The 23,389-nt window shown below is 41.9% G+C and overlaps 1 protein-coding gene and 1 pseudogene across 3 annotated transcripts in view; both read right to left on the bottom strand.

Annotated features, from left to right (window-relative positions):
• The window catches only part of PLA2G12B (phospholipase A2 group XIIB), a 28,272-nt gene extending 9,949 nt beyond the window's left edge, over positions 1 to 18,323 (bottom strand). For 2 of the 3 annotated variants that reach the window (XM_029931905.1, XM_029931904.1), the window contains exons 1-2: positions 18,029 to 18,323; positions 6,649 to 6,737 (exon numbers count right to left, since the gene is read on the bottom strand). In XM_029931905.1, coding sequence (XP_029787765.1) covers positions 6,649 to 6,737; positions 18,029 to 18,239 — 300 coding nt within the window. In that variant the 5' untranslated portion in view covers positions 18,240 to 18,323. The remainder of the gene's footprint in view (positions 1 to 6,648; positions 6,738 to 18,028) is intronic. The other variant, XM_029931906.1, reaches the window with a different exon arrangement.
• A 2,182-nt stretch (positions 18,324 to 20,505) lies between these two features.
• On the bottom strand, positions 20,506 to 21,512 carry LOC115276039 (annotated as a pseudogene).
• Between the last annotated feature and the right edge of the window lie 1,877 nt (positions 21,513 to 23,389).

A 23,389-nucleotide genomic window follows, 5' to 3' on the forward strand; every position in this document is an offset into this window, starting at 1 on the left:
CATTGATTTATTTATTTTGAAAGAGAAAGAGAGTACAAGCAAGGAAGGGCCAGAGAGAGAGGGAGAGAGAATCCCAAGCAAGCTCCGCACTGACAGTGCAGAACCCAATGTGGGGCTCAAACTCATGAACCATGAGATCATGACCTGAGCAAAATCAAGAGTCAGACGCTTAACCAACTGAGTCTAGTCTGTTTAAGTTTTCCATTTCTTCCTGTTTCAGGTTTGCTACTTTGTAGGTTTATAGGAATTTGTCCATTTCTTCCAGATTGCCCAGTTTGTTGGCATATAATTTTCATAATATTTTCTCATCATTGTTTATATTTCTGTGGTGTTGGTTGTGATCTCTCTCCTTTCATTTATGATTTTATTTATATGGATCCTATCTTCTTTGTTTTTTGATAAGTCTGGCTGGGGACTTATCAGTTTATTAATTCTTTCAAAGAACCATCTCTTAGTTTCATTGATCTGTTCTGTTTTTGTTTTTTCTATATCATTTGTTTCTGCTGTAATCTTTATTATTCCCCTTCTTCTGTTAGCTTTACACTTTATTTGATGTTTGCTTTCTAGCTACTTTAGGTGTAAGGTTAGGTTGTGTATTTGAGACTTTTCTTGTCTCCTAAGGCAGGCCTATACTATAATATACCTCCCTTTTAGGACTGCCTTTGCCACATCCCAAAGATTTTGAACTGTCATGTTTTCATTTTAATTTGCTTCCATGTATTTTTTATTTCTTCTTTAATGTCCAGGTTAAGCCATTCATTCTTTAGTAGGATATTCTCTTTTTTTTTTTTTAACATGTATTTGTTTTTGAGAGACTGAGAGAGACAGAGTGTGAACAGGGGAGCGACAGAGAGAGAGGGAGACACAGAATCTGAAGTAGGCTCCAGTCTCTGAGCTAGCAGTCAGCACAGAGCCTGATGCAGGGCTTGAGCCCCGTATCATGAGATCATGACCTGAGCCGAAGTCAGATGCTCAACTGACTGAGCCACCCAGGCACCCCATTAATAGGATGTTCTTAACCACCACGTATTTGTGGTCTTTCCAAATTTTTTCTTGTGGCTGACTTCAAGTATCATAGCATTGTGGTCTGAAAATATGCATGATATGATCTTGATCTTGTTGAGGGCTGATTTGTGACCCAGTATGTGATCTATTCTGGAGAATGTTCCATGGGCTCTGAAAAGAATGTGGGGGGCACCTGGGTGGCTTGGTTGATTGAGAATCTGACTCTTGATATCAGCTCAGGTCTTGATCTTGGGGTCATGGATTCAAACCCCATGTTGGGCTCTGCACTGGACATGAAGCCTATTAAAGAAAGAAAGAAAGGAAGGAAGGAAGGAAAGCAGAAAGGGAGGAAGAAAGAAGGGAAGGAAGGAGGGAGGGAAGGGAAGAATGTGTATTCTGCTGCTTTAGGATAAAATGTTCTGAATATATCTGTTAAGTCCATCATGTCCAGTGTCATTCACAGCCATTGTCTCCTTGTCGATTTTCTGCTTAGATGATCTGTCCATTGTTGTAAGTGAGGGTGTTAAAGTCCCCTACTATTATTGTATTATTTTCAATGAGTTTCTTTATGTTTGTTATTGATTTATATATTTGGGTATTCCAACCTGGGGGCATAATTTGTTAGATCTTGATGGATAGACCCTTTAATAATTATTAATGCCATTCTTCAGCTCTTATTACAGTCTTTGGTTTAAAATGTAGTTTGTCTGATGTAAGTATAGCTACTCCAGCTTTCTTTGATGTCCATTAGCATGATAGATGGTTCTCCATCCCTTCACTTTCAAGTTACAGGTGTCTTTAGGTCTAAAATGAGTCTCCTGGTGGCAGCATATAGATAGGTACTGTGTTTTTTTTTTTTATCCATTCTGATACCTATGCCTTTTGATTGAAGCATTCAGTCCATTGCATTCAGTGTGATTATTGATAGAAATGAATTTAGTGTCTTTGTGTTGCCTGTAAAGCTGATGTTTCTGGGTGATGTCTAGTCTTTGTTGTTTTTGGCCCTTTTCCCCTCTCACTCAAAGAGACCCCTGTAATATTTCTTGCAGGGCTGGTTTAGTGATCATTATCTCCTTTAGTTTTTGTCAGGGAAACTATCTCTTCTATTCTGAATGACCTGGCCTGCCCAGTTTCTGTAGACAAATCTGCTAGAACAAACTTGTCTGTCTTTCCTTATAAGTTACGTATTTGTTTTCCTTTGCTGCTTTCAGGATTCTTGTCTGTGAATTTGACTATGATATGTCTTGGTTATGGCTGGCTTTTGTTGAGTTTAATGAGAGTTCTCCATGTATCTTGGATTTTGATGTCTGTTTCCTTCCCCAGTTTAGGCAAATTTCCATCTATAATTTGCTCAAACAAACCTTCTGCCCCTTTTTATTTCTCTTCATCTTCTGGCACTCCTATGATACTAAATGTTAATATGCTTTGGTCTGAGTTCCCTAAGTCTACATTCATGATCCAATACCTCTCTTTCACCCTTCTTTTCAGCTTCATTCTTTTCCATAACTTTATCTTCTATATCACTGATTTGTTCCTCTGGTTCATCTATCCTCATTGTCATGGCATCCATTCGTGTTTGTATATTTTTAATTTGGGCCTGACTAGCTTTTATATCTTTTATCTATGCAGGAAGGGATTCTCTAGTGTCTTCTATGATTTTTTGAAGCCCAGCTAGTATCCTTATAACTGGTTGTTTACACTCTAATTCAGACAGCCTACTTATATCTGTATTGATAAAAATCCCTGCCTGTTACTTCTTCCTGTTCTTTCTTTTGGGATGAATTCATTCATCTTGTCATATTTTCAAGGTTCAAATAAAAGCTACATGTGTTTTGTTTTCTTTTACAAGGATCTAGATCCAAAATAGATAGCTATATAGATATAATAAAATTTTTTAAATTAATTAAATAATAAAATTGTTTTTTCTGTATCCCAAGGTAGGGGGAACACAAAGTCTGCTTGTTAAAAAGAAGCTAGATTTAAAAAAACATATACATGTTGGGTGCCTGGGTTGCTAAGTTGGTTAAATGCTTGACTCTTGGTTTTGGCTCAGGTCATGATCTCACAGTTCATGCATTTGAGCTCTGTGTTGGTCTCTGTGCTGATGGTGGAGAGTCTGCTTAGGATTCTCTCTCTCTCCCTTTCTTTCTCTGTCCCTCTCCTGCTCACTCTCTTGCCCTCAAAATAAACAAATAAAAATGTTTTAAAACCAAAAAATATATATACAATAAAGTAAGAAATAAAATAAAAATAAAATAAAATAATAAAATAGCTTTTACCCACAAGTGTGGGTAAAAAATGGAAACTAGATCCCATTTCTCCTAGAGCTAAAGTTTTGTAGCACTCTAGGATTGGTAGACTTGGCACATGTGAGGATTTGTGTTCTAGAGTTGGGGGGCGCTGCACTGATTCTCAGGTGGAGTTGCCACAGTGGAGATGTACCTGCAGGGCACAGAAGGGCAGAGCTTGGTGTACGTAGCTCTGCCATCCTCTTGGTGGCACTGTTTTGTTCACTGAAGTTCATCAGTGCTGATGGGCAGGATAAAAATGATGTCACCTGCTCTCTCATCCCTGAAATCAGGAGCTTGTGCCCACCACTCTTCAGGAAGTCCTCACAGAAGAGCAAACAATCATCTCTCTTGTGTCCCCAGCTTCTGCTAAATACCCACCTTTACCCCGCCTGCATCTGAGCTCTCCAACTGCTGGAAGGCACAACATTCCTGTATTTTGTCTCAGGCATGTGGCTGGGTTTCAAATTCCAAAATTTAGAGAACTGCACAGTGCGCAGAGCTGCGCTGACCCTCTGGGAAAGAGTGTTGCTGCACTGTGGCCAGTGCCAGCTTGGCCCAGAAATCAACTGAGTGACTACACAGAGGTTTGGAGTTTATGGTAAAGCATAGCAGAAAGCCAGCACCACGGCTCACTGCCCGCAGCCAGTGTCCCCGTGCCTATGGTGGTGAACTGGGCAGCTCAACGGTGCTGGCTGGGTTTTTTCCCCTCAGATAGGCTGTGTCCCCTCTCCCAAATGCACTCCTCCAGGGGAACTGCTTCTCCCTGTGTGACCCAGGGGATCCTCAGGCCACGCTGCCCACTTCTGAGTCTCCACCCTCCTTCCCCCCAGAACCACACTAAGCCTGCCAGACATGACCCTGGTGATGGTGCTGACCTCCAAAACTCCAGACTTTGTGCACCACTGTTTATAAAAACTTGCGTTATTGAGCTTCTCTCGTTTTCCTAGTCAGTGGTTTTGGGGGAGAGTTTTTCTTGTGCAGTTCCCCACACGCACTTTCATTCTTTCTCTCCTTCTTTCTTTTTCTCTCACTCCATGATAAGGGCTCCATGAATAGGGTTCCCTCCCCATCACAGCACCCACAGCTCTTCTCTCTCTGAAATTAACTCTCTGAGGCTTCTACCTTCTGTGATGTGGCAGTTTTTTCACTTTTAGTAGTGGGTTGTGTTTTTTTTTTTTTTTAAGAAAGAGAGAGTGTATGAGCTGGGGAGAGGGGCAGAGGGAGAGAAACCTTTTTTTCATGTTTATTTATTTATTTATTTTGAGAGAGAAAGAGAGAGAGTGCAACTGGGGGGAGGGGCAGAGAGAGAGGGAGAGAGATTTCCAAGCAGGCTCTACACTGTCTACACAGAGCCCAATGCGGGACTTGATCTCACGAACTGTGAGTTCATGACCTGAGCCAAAATCAAAAGTCAGATGCTTAACCGACTGAGCCACCCAGGTGCCCCAGGAAAGAGAATCTTAAGCAGGTTTCATGTTCAGGGCAGACCCTAATGGGGGAACTCAATCCCACGACCCTGGATCATGACCTGAGCTGAAATCAAGGGTTGGATGCTCAGCAGACTGAGCCACCCAGGCGCCCCACTAGTTGTGCATTTTTGCTTTCAGTCCTCAGATCGATTTCTTCGATGTTCAAAGTGACTTGATGTTTATCCAGCTGTGTTCAAGGGATGGGTTTAGAAACCCAGCCTAGGGTCTCCCTACTCTTCACGATCTTAACTCCAAAGCCCATTTTTACATCTCTATTGAGGTTTCACTGCCACTTCCATACCTACTAAATTGGTATCGAGTAAAATTTAGTAGCCAAAAATGGGGCTTCTGTAGTACAAATATATATTTAAAAAGATTGTGTTACTTCTGTGTCCATACACATATTCATGGTTGTGGATGAGGCTGGGAATAAGCTGTGCAGGTTGTACAGTGGACAAGAGTGTCATATCACAGGGGACACCATCCCGCAAGATAGCATAGATTTACATATTTATTAAGAGAAATGTCTAGCCAATGGAAGTCAAATTTCCTTTTCTTTTTTTAAAAAATTTTTAATGTTTTATTTTTGAGAGAGAAAGAGGGAGACACAGAATCTGAAGACAGGCTCCAGGCTCTGAGCTGTCAGCACAGAACCTGACGTGGGGCTTGAACCCACAAACTGTGAGATCATGACCTGAGCAGAAGTCGGATGCTTAACCAACTGAGTCACCCAGGTGCCCCTCAAATTTCCTTTTCTAGCATAATCAGTATATTAAGATGAATTTCTGACAAATGGAAGAGGAAAGAGGACCTTTCCCCAATTTTCACAAAAATGCCACATTAGTGGGTAGCATTTTCATGAAAAGAATAAACATTATGTTGCTTAGAAAACTATTACAAAGTAAAAATCTTTTGAATCAGCAGAAAGTGAAGAATAGCCTGATTAAGACACAATTCAAAATCATAGTTTATATGGGAAATCCTTCCATCTACATTTTATATAAGACCTCTTTTCTGAAGTAAAAAAGACAAAAGGGTCCCCATGATGTCTTAAAAGAAATCAGTTTTTTACTTGTTTTCAGGGGAGGGCAGTAGTTTGAGGAATGGCCAGTGGCAATGAGAAGTGTTTAGCTGGAGGCTGGTCGTGTGTTTGTGTGTGTGGAGTGGGGGTTGCTTGTGTGTGTGTGTGTGTGTGTGTGTGTGTGTGCAGATTACTATGATCTTAATACTCTAAACACAGCTAGTTTGGTGCTACCACGCGTGGGGTCAACCACTTGCAAAAGTCCTGACAACATGGCAACCAGCTCTCACTGTTAGTGCCAACGGCTTCAGCACATCATAGGAAAAGTCTCACTAATTTAAATAAGTCACACTTGTCAGATTTCATATGAAGTTATGTTTGATCCCCTAATATTTGGCTGGTATTTGCAGTGGTGACTTTATCTTATCTGAGGTCTTATCTGAGGGACAACCGCCCTGATACGAGGATATTGGATACTTTCTTTGAAAATTATGTCCCTTACTCTGAATCCAATTTAAAATACTTAACTAGGTGTGCCTGAGTGGCTCAGTTGGTTAAGTGTCCAACTTTGGCTCAGGTCATGATCTCACAGTTTGTGAGTTCAAGCCCCATGTTGAGCTCTGTGCTGACAGCTCAGAGCCGGGAGCCTGCTTTGGATTCTGTGTCTCCCTCTCTCTCCGCCCCTCCCCTGCTCACACTCTGTCTCTCTCTCTTTCTCAAAAATAAATATTTTAAAAAACTTTAAGTACTTAATTATACTGCTCAACTATATTCCATAAATGATCACTCCCATCAACGAGAACTCTTGGGCCTGTCTTAGTTAAAACCAATCAACTAAGAAAATAATGGTGGTGGTACATACACTTTCTGGTACCTTAAGACCCAGGAAATAGGAACTGCAGCCATTGGGCTCCTGAGGTTTGTAGCCAGGTCTGGGCATTGGTGCCTTTCCTAGCAGGAGAAAGAGAGGAAAGATACAGGAAGAAATATTTAGACATTAAGCATTTGGGAACATTCATCAAATAAAAATTATCTAAAAGCATATTCAGTTTTCCCTTTAAAAGTCATCATTTCTCACCAGATATTCACATCCATATTCGGTGGTAAATGACGATAATGATGACAAGAATATCATAAAAGAATAATAACCTTCATACCAGCTTGGCATTTCTCCCCTAATCTTAAAGAATTTTATGAGCATTTATTTTCTAACAATTCTAATGTTTCTCAAGTGCATGACTTTGAAGGTAAGGTCCATGGCAAAATGAACCAAAATTCAAGGTGTCCTACTCCATCCACTGTAAGACCACATACCAAGCACAGAAAAGCAGAACACGACCTGATCACACCCTTAACGAATCAGAATTGTAACAGTACCACAAATCTCTTTTCAGAATCTTTTGAAGGAAATTTTGCAAGATTCCATAAATGTAGGCAAAGCATTATTGATCAAAGAGCATAGAAATCATTGCCATGCAACATTTGAGGCTTTGTATTATAGAACTAAGCAGAAACCATCTGGCAGGCTTTGACTTTCTTGGTTTTCCTACATGGCTTTTGAGTTATGTTATATCTTGCAATTATTGAGAGAGAAGTGTTGTCAATGTTATTGATGGAAGTCATCGCAGGTAAAGAAAACCTAGACTTTGATTTCAGCTTAGGTCATGATCACGCATTCCTGGAGACTGAGCCCTGCGGGGGCCTCTGTGCTGAGCATGGAGACTGCTTGAGATTCTTTCCGCCTCTCTCTCTCTCAAATAAAAACAAAGAATTTAAATTAAAAAAGAGGGAGAGAGAAAACCCCGCAGGACAGTTTGGCAGTGAGTATTTTTATCCTGTTATCCAGACAAGGAAAACGGAGCTAAGGGGGCATGTGACTCGCCTAAGTCATGTACTAAGTGAGGGAAGTAGGCTCTAAATCCAGATTTCCTATTTTATGTCTCCAAATCCCATGCTCTTCTATCACATTCCTTTGCACCTTTTTAGGAGATACAAGACAGAGCAAAGACTGAGGAAATAAGCCATGAATTAATTCTCAGAGTGAGGCATATAGCATTTATTTTTTCTTTCTTTTCTTTCACCTTCTCCTACAAGGTTATTTTATTTTTAATTATTTGGCATTATGAAGAAAAATCAGAGAAACAAACATCCATGTACCCACTAAAGAAACATAATAAATGTTAACATAGCCAAACTTACTATGCATATTTTTCCTGTTTAATTAAATGTTACAAGTATAATTGAAGCCACCTACGCACTCCGTTTTCTGTTTTAATTTTTAGATATTAAGTCTATGCTTTAAACCCCTCCCTCCTTATTATTCTTTATTTAAGTTTTTTAATGTTTAATTATATTTGAGAGAGAGAGAGAGAGAGTGTGAGCGGGGAAGGGAAACAGAGAGATGGAGACAGAATCAGAAGCAGGCTCCACGCCCTGAGCTGTCAGCACAGAGCCCGACGTGGGGCTCAAACCCACGAACCATGAGATCATGACCCGAGCTTAAGTTGGATGCTCACCCGACTGAGCCACCCAGGCGCTGCTCCTTATTATTCTTAAAAATTGTTTTGACTACTCTTGGACCTATAGTCTTGCAACTGAATATTAGTCATTTAAATAAATTCTACAAGTGGTAATGCAGGATTTTGATTGAAAGTACATTGACTTTATAGATTAGTCTGGAGACAACTGAATTTCTCATAATATCCTGTCTTCTCAAACATGCACATAATCCAGTTTTCTATATACTTGGGTCTTCCTTTGTGTCCTTCAATAGAGTCTTATAATTTTCACCACAATTTATTCTGTCTCCAACATACTGTGTTATTCAGATGCTTAAATAAGATAGAATATAGCATAACCCAGAATTAAGGATTATAAGGCTCATACGGTAAATCCGCACTTCTCTGGAACGCACACTGCTTCTAACTTCCTGCTCTGCCAGTGCTAGAATGCAGCCCTGGCCCTCATGGCTCAGGATGGAGCTTCAGCCAACACATCCATGTTACAAACAGCAGGATAGAAGAAGGAGTTAGAAGGGTCGCAGCCCATCTCTTTAATAAACATATTCCAGAATGGTATATGCATCACTTCCTCTTACTTCCCTTTAGCCAGACATTAATCAAACAGCAATATCTAGTTGCAGAAGTGGGTTAGGAATTGAAGTTTTTATTCAGTGTAGGCATCCATGAGCCCAGCTTAAAATTGAGAGAAGGGGTTTATTACTATGGACAAAGGGGGAAGATATTAGGGTACAATAAGCAGCCTCTGCTACAGTCTATTTGGTATTGGTTTCTGTGGTCAAACGTGTGAATGAGAGCATGGTTCAAGACGGCACCCAGAGATCCCAGTCTCTTGGTATTCATGCCTGTGTGAATTGTCTCAGGGTTGGTCTCTGCAACCCAGAGAATATGGCAGAAATGGAGGTTTGTTGCTTCCAAATGGGATTATCTATTAGCCCTAAGCAACCACTAGTCAACTTTCTATCAATGAATCTATTCTGGACATTTCACATAAATGAAATCATACAATATGTGGCCTTTTGTGTCTGGCTTCTTTCAGTTAGCATCATGTTTTCAAGGTTTGTCCATGTTGTAGCATGTGTCAGAATTTCATTCCTTTCTATTGCCAAGGAAATATGATGAACATTTAAGTTTTTTCCACTTTTTGGCTAATATGAAAAATGCTATTACAAACATTTTTTGTGTGGACAATATGTTTTCAGTTCTCCATAGGAATGAAATTTCTGGGTCACATGCTAACTCTATTTAACATTTTGAGGAGCTACCAGACTATTTTTCCAAAGTAGTGACACAATTTTACCTTCCCCACAGCAGTGTATCAGGGTTCTAAATTCTCCACATCCTCTCCCCAACTTGTAATAATCTGTCTTTTTGATTACAGCCATTATAGTGAGTGTGAAGTGGTATATCATGGTCATTTTGATTTGCATTTCCCTATTAATGAATTATGTTGATCATCTTTTCCTGTACCTATTGGCCACTTATATATCTTCTTTCCAAAAATTTTCTCCCATTTTGTGACTTGTCTTTTCACTTTCATGATGGTATTCTTTGAATAGCCAAAGTTTTTAATTTTGATAAAGTCTATTTTCTTTTTTTAGGTGAAATTCACATTTCCACCTTAAAGTGCACAGCTCAGCAGTGTTCAGTACATTCATAATGTTGTGTAACCATTGCGTCTGTCTACTTCCAAAACATTTCATCACCCTCCAAAGGAACCAATGGCCCATTAAACAGTCACTTCCTATTCTCCCCTCCTCCCAACCCCTGGGAACAACTAATATACTTTTTTTTAAAGAATTTTTTAAAGTAATCTCTACACCCAACCTGGAACTCAATCTCACAACCCCAAAGCCAAGAGTTCATGCTCCCCTAACGGAGTCAGTCAAGCGCCCCTCACTAATCTGCTTTCTGTCCCTAGGTATTTACCTATTCTGGAAATTTGAATTCATGGACTCATATGCCATATAACGACATAACATGTATGTCTTCTTTTACTTAACATAATGTCTTCATGTGTTGTAGCATGTATCAGTACTTCATCCCATTTGATGGCTGAATAATATTCCATTCTCTGGATATACCACAATTTGTTTATTCATCCATCCATTGATGGACATTTTGGTTGTTTTCATCTTTTGGCTACTGTGAAGAATGTTGCTATGAACACTTGTGTGCAAGTATTTGTTTGAATATCTGTTTTCAATTCTTTTGGGTACATATACATAAGTGGTGGAATTGCTGGGTCAAATAGTAATTCATGTTGAACTTTTTTAGAAACTATCAAACTGTATTCCACAGCACCTGCAGCGTTTTGCCTTCCCAACACAAGGGTTCCAATTTCTCCACATCCTCACAGTTTCACCACCCTGTATCCAGATGTGGATTGTATATCTTAATCCTGATTAGAAAAATCTGAAGACCTGGTTTTTTCACCTCTGGATCATTCACAACCACTATCTGAATATTTTCTTTTCCTCATACTCGCTAGTTTTCCCTCCTGGGCTTCTTACTACTGAATGATGAATCTTCTTAATTCTGTCCTTCATATATCTTAACCTCTCTTTTATAGTTCCCATCTTTTTTCTCTCTCTGTACTGAATATTGTCTAGCTCATGAAATCTATTTTCCATTTCACTAATTGTCTCTAGGTTCACTAATTTGCTATTTAACCCATCCCCTGAGTTTTTTTCTCTCAAGGATTATAATTTTCATTTCTTGGAATCCAATTTGATTCTTCTTTTAAATTGATTCATTTTCACTGAGTTCTGTTTTTTGTTATGTTTTCTAGTTCTTTTATTTCTTTAATAATTTTAAATATTCTTTTATTATCTCCAGTTTTTAGGATACAAGTCACTTTTTTAATGTCTGCTGACTCTCCCTCATGGTGGATTATTTTTTCACATAGTGTATAATTTTTCAGTAAGACCACATCTCCAGAAGGGCTTTTTTTTTCTAAAGGAATTCCTATGTGCTGGGTCATGTACTACATATTACCTTTGCTGTGGCTCTAGGAGTATTAAGATCCTGAAACACTAGTATTTATGTTAATTCCTCAGCTTGGGAAACTCACATCAGGCTAACTGTTTAAGTTCAAATTTCTTGGGGCACCTGAGTGGCTCAGTCAGCTAAGCCCCCAACTTCGGCTCAGGTCAGATCTCACATTCGTGGGTTCAAGCCCAGAGTCAGGCTCTATGCTAACAGCTAGTTCAGAGCCTGGAGCCTGCTTCCGGTTCTGTGTCTCCTTCTCTTTCTGCCCCTCCCCCTCTCATGCCCTGTCTCTCTCTGTATCAAATATAAATTTTAAAAAACATTAATAATAATAATAATAAAAGTTCAAATTCCTCATGTGTGAATAGAATATGTTTGGAGCAGTGATTTTTTGGTGGATGTTATTTATTCCCTCTTTAAGCCTAAGCCCCAGGTGGATGGAAATCATCCCTGCTACTTTCTTGGAATATTGCGTAGATATTTTCTAACCCATTTTAAACAGACTGGGCAGCTCCTCGGGCTCTAAGCTTTATACAGACTTTTCAGTTCCAGATTCCCAGTTCTTACAAGTGAAAGTTAGTCTTTCTCTCTTTATATGAGTATTAAAACCCGTTCCTCAACCCCTAGAGTCTACATGTGTTCCTGACTAAAAACCCCAAGCATTTTAGCATCAGCCCCTGCTTATTACTTTGGCATTAGTGTTGCTCTTCAATGGAACTTACAGATTTTCGTTCATTCCATTCTAGCTTGAGGAGGCATTCTTTCTAATGTTTTATTTTCACCCAACATTTCTTATTTGTAATGAAGAAGTATTGTGCTTTTTGATGGAGTCTGCCAGCCCACTAGTAATCCCTGCATTACTTTTCAAAGTTCTTGAGAAATGTAACCTAGCACTGATACCCTATTAACCTACTGTGTGTGTGTGTGTGTCTGTGTGTCAGAATTACTGGGAGTTGGAGAATGCATAAAATGTATTAAATAATGTTAGTAATCAAAATACACATATGAAAATAATCATACTATGCCTTAGATTAAATGTGAATGGTCTCTTGTAGATAAGATTATGGTGATTTTATATTTTCTTGGGATTGTTCTTTTATAAATGTTCTACATGTACTAGCTTTATAGAAATCAGAGGGGACATTTTTAATGAAGACACTAATGTGTAAATTTTATGATGAAACTTCCCTCTTTATTATTTTGTTGACAAAGAGCTTTTGCAGTAGACTCTGTGAAGTTTCCTGTGTTTCCCTCTGCCTTTTGTGTACTTGATAACTCAAGAAGATAAAATTCTGATACCCCAGTTTGAAAGCTAGTGGAACACCAACTATAGACACTAGCCACCCATCCTGCTATTGATGGTTATTTTTTATTTTTGGATTTATTTAATAGTTTATGATAGCTGTAGGAATTCTGTTTAGGAATGAAGCTCGAAGGAAAAGTTCTAAGGAAAAAGGTGATGGTTTGAGTCTGGGCAGAAATAATTTACTATATCCTCAAATTATAACTTAAGTAGTTTTGAGTTGAGCTTAGCAATGAGTCTTTACAGTTTGATGATTTAAGTCTGGGCATCAATAATGGACTATGTCCACAGATTAATTTTATTTTCTGGTTTTGGCTATTTATGGAAATGGGAGGCTGACAACTTGATCCTCTAATTCAGGGGTGGGCAAACGCTGACCGAAGACCAGCCCATTGCCTGCTCTTGTATAGCCTCCAATCAACAACTGTTTTTATATTTTTAAATAACAAGACAAGGATAATATTTTCTGACATGTGAAAAGTATCTGAAGTTCAAATTCTAGTGTTAAGAAAAATGTTTACTTGGAGCATAGCAACACTCACGTATTACATATTAGACATGGCTGCTTTCACAGCAATCTAGCAAAACGTTGTTATAATCATAACGTGGAATAGCTTTCTAAGCAAGGCAAAAAATTGAGAAGTCATAAAGAAAAAGACTAAGCCTTGATTTTATGAAAATTAAAACCTTCTGAACAAAGTGAGACACCATAAAACATGTCAGACATTTAAAAGACAAATGAGGGAGATTTAAGAGGCTGGTTAGCCACGAAACCCAAGTTCTACCCCAGGTGTGCACATATCTGTCTGGACCCAACCTTTCTTCCCTCTCAGTTATGTCACTGAAAAGAACAATAAAAACTTCTGGGCTTTATTACCCAGGCCAAGGGTTACGTCTTCCTGGGAGGGTGTTTCCCTTCTCCCCAGCTAGCTGGCTCCTCCAGGAGCTGCGCTCCACTAGACATCTACTAAGGAATCAGGCTACTTTATTTGAAATGCATGTCCTTCCAGAAACACTCAAATACAGCATGAATAACACATCAAGGGAACAAAGCAGAACTCTGACAATTTTACTGATGCTATAAACTCTATTTTGGTCACTAAAACAGATTAAGTTACTGCAGGCGGGAGGATGACCAACGTGTCCTGGTTTGCCTGGACCTGTCCCTGTGTTAGTATGTAAGTCCATGTCCCAGGGATCCCCACCCCCACCCCCCTCTCCCCCTCAGTCCCCAACAGACCGGGACAGTTTGTCACCCTAGCACGAGAACAATCTTTGCCTTTAAATCAGTAGCTGTTTCCTTTTTTCAAGCTCTAGATCCCCTTAAATCTGATGAAGGCTGTGAATACTTTCCTTGGAAAAATATGTGAACTCACAGGTTCATAAAATTTTGCTCTGAGATATTAAACAGATTAAAAGTCCTCTTGAAAAAAAGAACACTGATATTTTGACTAATATTTTTTCCTAGAACTAAACCCAAGAAGAGATTCATCATGAGGTCTTTTTTTTATGTTTATTTATTTTTGAGAGAGAGTGTGACAGAACACGAGTGGGGAAGGGCAGAGAGAGAGAGAGAGGGAGACAGAATCGGAAGCAGACTCCAGGCTCTGAGCTGTCAGCACAGAGCCCAACACAGAGCTCGAACTCATGAGCTGTGAGATCATGACCTGAGCCGAAATTAGATGCTTAACCGACTGAGCCACCAGGCACCCCCATCATCAGGTCTTTTTATCAAAGTGTGAGTGTGGACCAGTATCTTTTTTTTAAGTTCTTATTTATTTTGCAAGAGAGAGAGAGAGGGTGAGAGAGAGTGCACCCACATGCACACACCTGCGTCGGGGAGGGAGAAGGGGAGAATCCCAAGCAGGGTCTACACTGCCAACGCAGAGCCCAATGCAGGGCTCCATCTCACAAACTGTGAGATCATAGCCTCATGCAGTAACTTAATCTGTTTTAGTGACTGAAATAGAGTTTATGCTCTGTACCTAGCACTAATTCTTTATGTATGTTTTCTTTAATTCTTTTTTTTTATGTTTTATTTATTTTTGATACAGAGAGAGACAGAGCATGCAAGGGGGAGGGGCAGAGAGAGAAGGAGACACAGAACCGGAAGCAGGCTCCAGGCTCCGAGCTAGCTGTCAGCACAGAGCCTGATGCGGGACTCGAACCCACGAATGTGAGATCTGACCTGGGCCGAAGTCAGAGGCTTAACCGACTGAGCCACCCAGGCGCCCATGTTTTCTTTAATTCTTATAACAACCTTGCATGGTAGGTGTTAACATTATTTATAAACATGAGTCAACAGGGGCACCTGGGTGGCTCAGTCAGTTGAGGGTCGACTTTGGCTCAGGTCCATGAGACTCAGGTCATAATCTCACGGTAGTGGGTTTGGGCCCCACATTGGGCTCTGTGCTGACAGTTCAGAAACTGGAGCCTGCTTCAGATTCTGTGTCTTCCTCTCTTTCTCTGCCCCACCCCAGCTCATGCCTCTCTCTCTCTCTCTCTCTCTCTCTCTCTCTCTCTCTCTCAAAACTAAATAAACTTAAAATTTTTTTTAATTAAAAGAAAGCAACATGAGTCAACAAAGGTTTAGAGAGTTAGGTAACTTGCCCACGGTCACCAGCAATGGAATTCACACACGCCCACCCCACTTCAAACCCATGAGTTTTCCATTACTGGTATTTCTCAAAGCCTGGTTGGTTCAAGGGCCTCCTGCTCAGTTCCAGGGTTTTACCAGAGACCTGCTGAATCAGAATCTCTTGGGGGTGGGGGGGGAGGGAATCTTGTTCATATTAGCGCATACCATTTATAGTAGATGTGCTACATCTGCTATCAATACCTGCTGAATCTCATTATATTTAGAGTCTGATCCTTAACAAGTACAGATTTTTTTGGTTGACGTGAAAACAAGCTGCTGTCGATCTAAGAAGTGGGGAAACCAATGTTGACACAATGCTGTAGACTTCGAGGACACAAGCACACCTTCACCTGTCAGAGCCGAAGTTCTCCGTGAATGACCTCTTAAAATAGCGCTCCATGCACTTGGTAATCACCCAGGAGACATTAAGGATACTGATATCTGGGGGCACCTGAATGGCTCAGTTGGTTGAGTGTCTGACTTCAGCTTGAGTCATGATCGCAATCAGGTCACGATCTCATGGTTTGTGAGTTGCAGCCCAGCATCAGGCTCGTGCGGACAGTGCGGAGCCTGCTTGGGATTCTTTCTCTCCCTCTCTCTCTCTCTCAAAATAAATAAATAAACATTTTTAAAGATCTTGTAATTTTTTTTTTAAATACTGGTATCTGGGTCCAGCCCACAGAGATTCTGATTACCTCCTGGTGCTGGTAAGGGCAGAGCCAAGAGAGAGAACTATGGTTTTAAGTAGTGTTTAAGTACTTATCAAATAGAATTAGACTAATTGTTACTAGATTATTTCTTCTGACAAAAGATTGCAACCTTTAAAACAGATTTCCCCCCTGAAAAAGTGGTTCTGCACCAGGATCACCTGGGACCTTTTAGAAATGCAAATCCTGTGGCCCCATCCCTGACCTACCTACCTACCCAGTCAGAAACGCGGCGGGGGGGTGGGGGTTGGATGGCGATCTTTTTAAGCCCACCAGAGGCTTCAACGCAGAGTTTGGACTACTGCTTTCGAGACAGAAGCATTGTGCACAAGAAGTGTATCACAAAGCAAACTCAAAAAGGACAGAGAGACCCAGTTAATTATTAGGTATTTTCTGTTGCAGAGATTGTTTGATTCACTACCAACCTGAAAAGATATTTTGTCCTGCTTGGCCACAGCCTCCAGGTTCTCGGCTCCCCTAAGCTCCAAAGGTAATAAGGCTTAACCCCCTATTTCATATGTGTTGCTCAGGCCCCTCCTTGAACAGGTTCTGTTTTCAGGGTGAATGGAGTTATTTGCCTTCCTGCAATGTCTCTGTTGACTTTCCCATCCCCCACTAGTAGCTGCTGCCCCTGCCAAGGTAGAAGCTTGCGACCAAAATTTGCTGAAATCTTTTAATGCTGTTTTGCCAGAGAAGAAAGAAGAAGGTTTGACTCTTGTTTTCCTACAAAATCCCTGTGGTTATCTATTTGCTAAACCACAAACCGAAGTCTCCTATCGCCTCTAGGAAGGAAAATGGCACCTGTGTTGAATAAATACCTGAAGTGAGTTAACTCTCTTCCTGCACCCTGATGCAAACCGGGTGAGCACAGTCCAGGGACAAGGCACTTCTGTCTTTGTCCAACCCACCTTGGCCAACGATGGGGCCAGGGGCCCCGGGAGGCCCAGCACAGATGGCTTTATGCCCTATGGGATTGTCACAGAGAAGATGCAGCTCCTTTGTTCACCATAACTGTATGCGGTTCAGACTTTTATGCTGCAAGATTTTTGGTTCTGCTGCAAGGATTACGCATCATCTCTCTGTCACTCGTGGTTTGTAAAGAAGTGATGTCCCCTGCTCACAGGTAAAAGGGGAGTGAGCGAGACTGATTGGTTGAGCCCAGCAATTATGCAGCTTTTTGGTCTCTCTCTCAAAAGTGTTTGGAGAAAATATTTCTTAAATCTTTTCCTGCTAGGCTAGGCTGACTCACCACTTTCATCTCCAATCCCATGATGAAATATTTGATAACCTAAACCATAAAACTAATGCTATGTGAAACCTGCATGCTTTCGAAAACCACTCTCCTCCCCTTGTGAAGGGTAGTGCTCCTGCCCGTTCACAGCTGTACCTCTGACACCAGGCCTGAGGGACAGCCCGACACCCCACTCAGGGCCCCGATCCCTGGTGGGCGGAGACAGCTGGCAGCAAGCCCTTCCTGCTCCTGAAGGTCTGTCACTGCTGATTGAGGCAGCCACACTCCCGAAAGCTCACTGATGCCCGTCAGAGACTGACAGCTGCCAAGGAGGTGTGAACCACATTAGGGGGAAAGAAAAATCCATCTCCAAGCTTAGCACAGGTGCCTGAGAAAGCTGTTTCACCTCCCAGCAGAATTTTCTCTGAAGGTTCTCCAGTTTTCATCCCTAGGAACTCCTCACAAAGGCCTCCTCATTTTCTCCCTGACCCCCATCCATGCTTCTTATTTCTAAGTAACGGTCTCACAACAAACTCACTAACATGGCTCCAGGGAAGCAGTTTTCCTCGAGTAAGTTTGTTAGAAAAACTCCAGGAAGCTCAGTAAAATGTGCATTTCAGATAAACAACCAATAATTTGTCAATGTAAGTGTGTCCCAAATATTTCAAATACATTAACAAATTATCGGTTTGTTTATTTGAAATGCACACTTCACTGGGAGTCCTGTGTTTTTGTTTGCTGAATCTGGCAAACCGACTGAGGAGGTGGAGGGCAGGGAAAAGTGTGAACAGACTGAGACCCCGCTCCAGCTGTTCATAGGTCCTCCAGGAAGGGAAACTGCACATGCACTCACCGTATCGGCATCTGTACTGACAGACTCCATTTTTCCCTCCCAGCAGCTCCAGAAAGGAATCGAAGTAGCTGTTGACAGATTCAAAACTGCCTCTGATCTGCCGAAGGCCCCAGTCTGAATAGGACTCCTCTGCATCAGGGCTGCTGTCACTCTGAGCCAGGCCACCCCACAGGCTGAGCCACAAAATCAAGAAGCCAGTGGCCAGCTTCATCGTGAAGCCAGCGGGGTGCTGAGGTCTTTCCTCAAACCCCAGCCAGTGTCTCAGGAAGTCCAGGTATGCAGCCTGCTGGCCAGATGTCAAGCAGGACTGGGAAAGGGGTTATCTGGAGCACTCAATCTGTGTGTTCCCCAGAGGTGGACTTTAAACACAGCAATGGAGGTTGGGATGAGATCAGGGCAATTAGAAAGGGTAAAGGTTGGGCAGTAGGAGGGCCTGTCTGAGGGATGGCCAGTGAGAGAGAACGCTTCAAAGTGGATTCCACAGCCCTGGAGGAGAGAGATGTTGGCCACCTTGTAGGAGGCATGAGCGGTGGAGCAGTTGGAATTCTGCCCCCAACCAACTTGTTAACTTATTGATCAGTTACAAATTTGGTCCTTTAGGGCTAGCCTCTTGACACAAGATCTTGTCCCAAGATTCCAGCACCACCCATAAGCTAGTCGTCTGTTCATGGTCTCTAGGGAGATTTAGGAGGCTGCACTGAGAGCTCAGGAACCCCCAGTGCCAGTGGGCTCACAATGGCGCTCGTACCAATGGTCAGTGTGTGTTCTAAGTGTGCGTGAACTGGGCTTTTAGATTTGGGACCCCTGGCTTCTGCCTTGGTACCTTATTGGCTCTCAGACTCCGTCCTCCAAACTGGCAGAGCTCCTAAGTGTAGCCATCCCAGTGCGGGGACATTTTCCCCTCTCTGCTTACAGCAGTGTTTTATTTCCACTGAGCAGTGTCTGATCTTTACAGATTGCCCAGAGATGGTGCTGGGGGAACTCCACTCTCCTTGTGTTGTTTTTACTCTGAACTGGTTAGAAGTTAGGTTTATCAGAAATACTATTTGAGGGGTGCCTGGGTGGCTCAGTTGGTTAAGTGTCTGACTTCGGCTCAGGTCGTGATCTCACGGTTCATGGGTTTGAGGCCCATGTCAAGCTCTGTGCAGAGAGCTCAGAGCCTGGAGCCCGTTGCAGATCCTGTGTGTCTCTCTCTCTCTCTGTCCCTCCCTTGTTCCCACTCTGTCTCTCTCCGTCTCAAAAATAAATAAACGTTAAAAAATTAAAAAAGAAAAGAAATAGTATTTGAAGTTTAGGCTTTAAGACTGTTGACTGAAGTCTAGAGTTTTGGCATCACTTTCAGTTCATACTTTGCTTTTAGTCACATGAAGAAATAAATTCCATGAGATTACATGTCTACATAAATGATACCTTTAGGAACCAAATGAGTCATATAGATTCTCTCTCCAAACTCTGGAAATCCCCATAGAAAATAATGAATTACATTTCTTCATTTTGGATAAGAAATCTTTTTGTCTAGAGACTCAGACTCCAGAAAGGGCTATGGTTAAAATAATATTTTCTAATGGGGGCACCTGCGTGGCTCAGTCGGTTAAGTGTCTGACTCTTAATCTCAGCTCAGGTCTTGATCTCAGGGTTCAAGCCCCGTATGGGACATAGAGCCTACTTTAAAAAAAAAAAAAAGAAAGATTTATATGAACAACAATGCTGCCAGTATGTTAAAGCATCTATATTTTTCAAACCATTGTGTGTGTGTTTCACATCAATTCCATGAAGTAAGGTGGACATCATTCCCATTTGAGAGGTGAGAAAACTGGGACATAACAAAGGTGAAAGGACTCAGAAACAGACAGGCTGTCACTGGTGAAGTGGGGATCAGGACCTGGTTCATGATTTGTGGGGCCCAGTCACAGTGAAAATGAGAACATCCATGGGGCACCCCAGCACTGATCAGGCAGCTAGAGAAGGAGAAAGTGGGCAGAGAGCAGGGAGATGCCCATGCTGATTCCCAGATGAATTTGTTGAGGCATGTTTTGTTCTAATATGTGATCTATTCTGGAGAACATTCCATGCGTACTTGAAGAGAATGTGGATTCTGCTGTTGTAAGAGGGAATGTTCTAAATCCATGTGGTCCAGTGTGTCATTCAAAGCCACTGTTTCCTTTTTGATTTTCTGTTTGGATGATCTGTCCATCAATGTACCTGAGGGTGTTAAAGTCCTCTACTGTTATTGTATTACTATTAATTAGTTTCTTTATGTTTGTTATTAACTCTGTTATATGTCTGGATGCTCCCATGTTGGATGCATAAATATTTACAATTGTGGTACACCTGCTTGTTGCATTGTCCACTTTATTTTTATGTCCAGGAAAGCACTGGTCTCATTTATTGAACATTCGTGGGGCCACCTCAGCACTGATCAGCTGGAGAAGGAGAAAGTAGGCAGGGGACAGGGAGATAGATGCCCATCCTTGTTTTCAGTCCTTGGATAATTGTTTGAAGATGCGGCTCTCGTGGCTCTGGAGCAAAATCTCCACCTGAGTGTTTGGGACATACCATATGCGGGAGATGAAGTTCTCAGTCAACATGCCACTCGTTCTTGTTAGCTTTTTACCCTTTCCAGATGGAGATCTTGCCACAGAGCGTCGTTGTCCAGCACAAAGCAGTCATCAGATAGCAGCAACTTGAGGGCAGAGGGACTGGAGTCAGTCACCTTAGGCAGGTTTATGTCCAGTGGCAACAGAGACCTTATACGGAGCCACCGCCTGGGCAATTGTCTGGTCAGCTGTAAGGTCTTCCTCGGGATTGCCCTCCTTCAGATGAGGCTTGGAGCCCAGCACCTGGATCATCTCGGCAGGTTCTTCCCCATCAGTGACCATCTCCACTTGGGCCTTGCCCTGTTGCTCACTGTCCCAGATGGCCATGTTAAGTCCCACACCTTGCAGCACTCCAGGATGTTGGACTTTCCACCACACCAGGCAAAGACAGTCTGGCCCAGGTCCAGGGTGGAGCAGTCCCTGGTGTTGAAGTTATCCCAGCTCAGTGCCCGCTCAGGGGCATGGATGTTCTTCTTGATGGCAGCTAGAGTGGCCCCTGGGGAGGTCTTGTGAAATGCTGACTCTACTCTGCCTTCCGGGTACTTGAGGCCACATGAGAAGTAGCTCATGAAGAGGTCAGACTCACTGCCTTGCACCTCTCGGTGTTGCACCGGCCATTCCTCAGGCAGGGTGTCGAGGTGCATGGCCCATAGAGCACAGGCCCCCTGTTCATCCCAGGATGACTGCTGTCCTAGCCATGCGTGCAAATGGAAGAGCTCCTCTGGACCATTGTGCAGCACGAGGTGTGAGTCCCTCTGAAGGGTTATGCCCTGGTGCTCATGTGCTACTGGCGCTGGCTTCAGCTTCCCCACCCACCTTACACGCAGGCAGGGGTCCTGCACCGACGCTGGGAATGGAGAGCCACTCTGGGGGACGGATGTGCACATGCTGTTCCCAGTTCTGCCACCACCTTGCTCCGTAGCTCCAGAAGCTCCCTTTATTATTATTATATATAGTGCTTTTTTGTTCCTTCCTACAGACTGTTCTAAATTCTATTTCATCCAATAGAAATATTGCTACTCCAGCTTTCTTCTGACATCCATTTGCATGATAAATGTTTCTCCATCCTCTCATTCAATCTGCAGGTGTCTTTAAGCCTGCTATGAGTCTCTTGTAGGCAGCCTATAGATGGGTCTTTTTTTTTTAATTTTTTAATGTTCCAGCTATTTTTAAGAGAGAGTGAATTGGGAAGGGACAGAGAGAGAGGGGGACAGAGGATCTGAAGTGGGTTCTGCACCACAGCAGTGAGCCTTATGTGGGGCTCGAACTCATGAAACCTGACATCGTGACCTGAGCCAAAATCAGACCCTCAACCAACTCAACCACCCAGGCATCTGGGGTCTTGCTTTTTTTTAATCCACTCTGTTACCCTATCTTTTGATTGGAGCATTTAGTCCATTTTTGATAGATATATATTTATTGCCATTTTGTTACTTGTTTTGTGGTTGTTTTTGTAGTTGTTCTCTGATCCTTTCTTCTCATTCTCTCTTTCATGGTTTGCTGGCTTTCTTTAGTGATAAACTTAGATTCCTTGTTCTTTATTTTTTGTGTATCTATTACTGATTTGACTTGTGTATACTATTCAGTTGGCATGGAACATCTTCTGCATATGGCGATATGTAGTAAGCTGACGGTTGCTTAATCTCGAACTCATTCTTTGCTCCTCTCCCCTCCGTATTTCAGATATTTGGTATCATATTTTACATCCTTTTGTTTTCTCTTGCCTGATTTTACAAATAAACATTTTTTTGCTTTTTTGCTTCCTATTTTTCTTTTCTTTATTTAAAAATTTTTTCTTTAGTGTTGATTTATTTTTGATAGAGCGCAAGTGGAAGAGGGGCAAAGAGAGAGCGTGACACAGAATCCAAAGCAGGCTCCAGATTCTGAGCTGCCAGCACGGAGCCCTATGCGGGGCTCGAACCCACGAACCGTGAGATCATGACCTGAGCTAAAGTCGGACACTCAACTGACGGAGCCACCCAGGTGCCCTGTTTCCTATTTTTCTTACTCTTACTTATGGCTTTTGTTTTCCACTCACAGAATCCCCCCTTAAAGTTTCTTACAGGGCTGTTTTAGCAGTAATGAATTCTTTTAACTCTTGTTTATCTGGAAACTTTATTTCTCTTCCTATTCTGAATGACAGCCTTGCTGAAGAGAATATTCTTGGCTGCAGATCTTTTTCTTACAGCACTTGGCATTGTCCTGCCACTTCCTTCTGGCCTGCAAAGTTTCTACTGAAAAACCAGCTGATAGCAGTGGTCTGTAGCTGTCTTCTTTTCTCTTGCAAACTTTAAATTCCTTATCACTATTTTTTGCCTTTCTAATAACTGTGTGTCTTAGTTGGATCTCCTTGGGTTGATTTTTGCTGAGGAATCTCTGTGCCGCCTGAATCTGGATCTGCTTTCTTCCCCAGATTTGGGAAATTTTCAGCTATTATTTCTTCAAACACATTTTCTGCCCCCTTCCTCTCCTCTCCTGGGATCCCTGTAATAAGAATGTTATTGTGCTGTTCAGCTTGATTGATTTCATTACTCTATCCTCTAGGTCACACTGATACACTCCTCTGCTTCCTGTAGCTTACTATTGATTGCATCTGTTGTTATTTTTAATTTCACTCACTGAGTTCCTCATCTCTGATATGTTATTTATCTCTTTGTCAAGGGTCTCACTGATCTCTTCTACCCTCTTCTGAAGTTCACGGAGTATCTTTATGAGCTGTCGCACAGAGCCTGGAAACTGCTTCAGCTTCTGTCTCCCTCTCTCT

This window comes from Suricata suricatta, chromosome 2 (genome assembly GCF_006229205.1).
Source record: "Suricata suricatta isolate VVHF042 chromosome 2, meerkat_22Aug2017_6uvM2_HiC, whole genome shotgun sequence".
NCBI lineage: Eukaryota > Metazoa > Chordata > Mammalia > Carnivora > Herpestidae > Suricata > Suricata suricatta.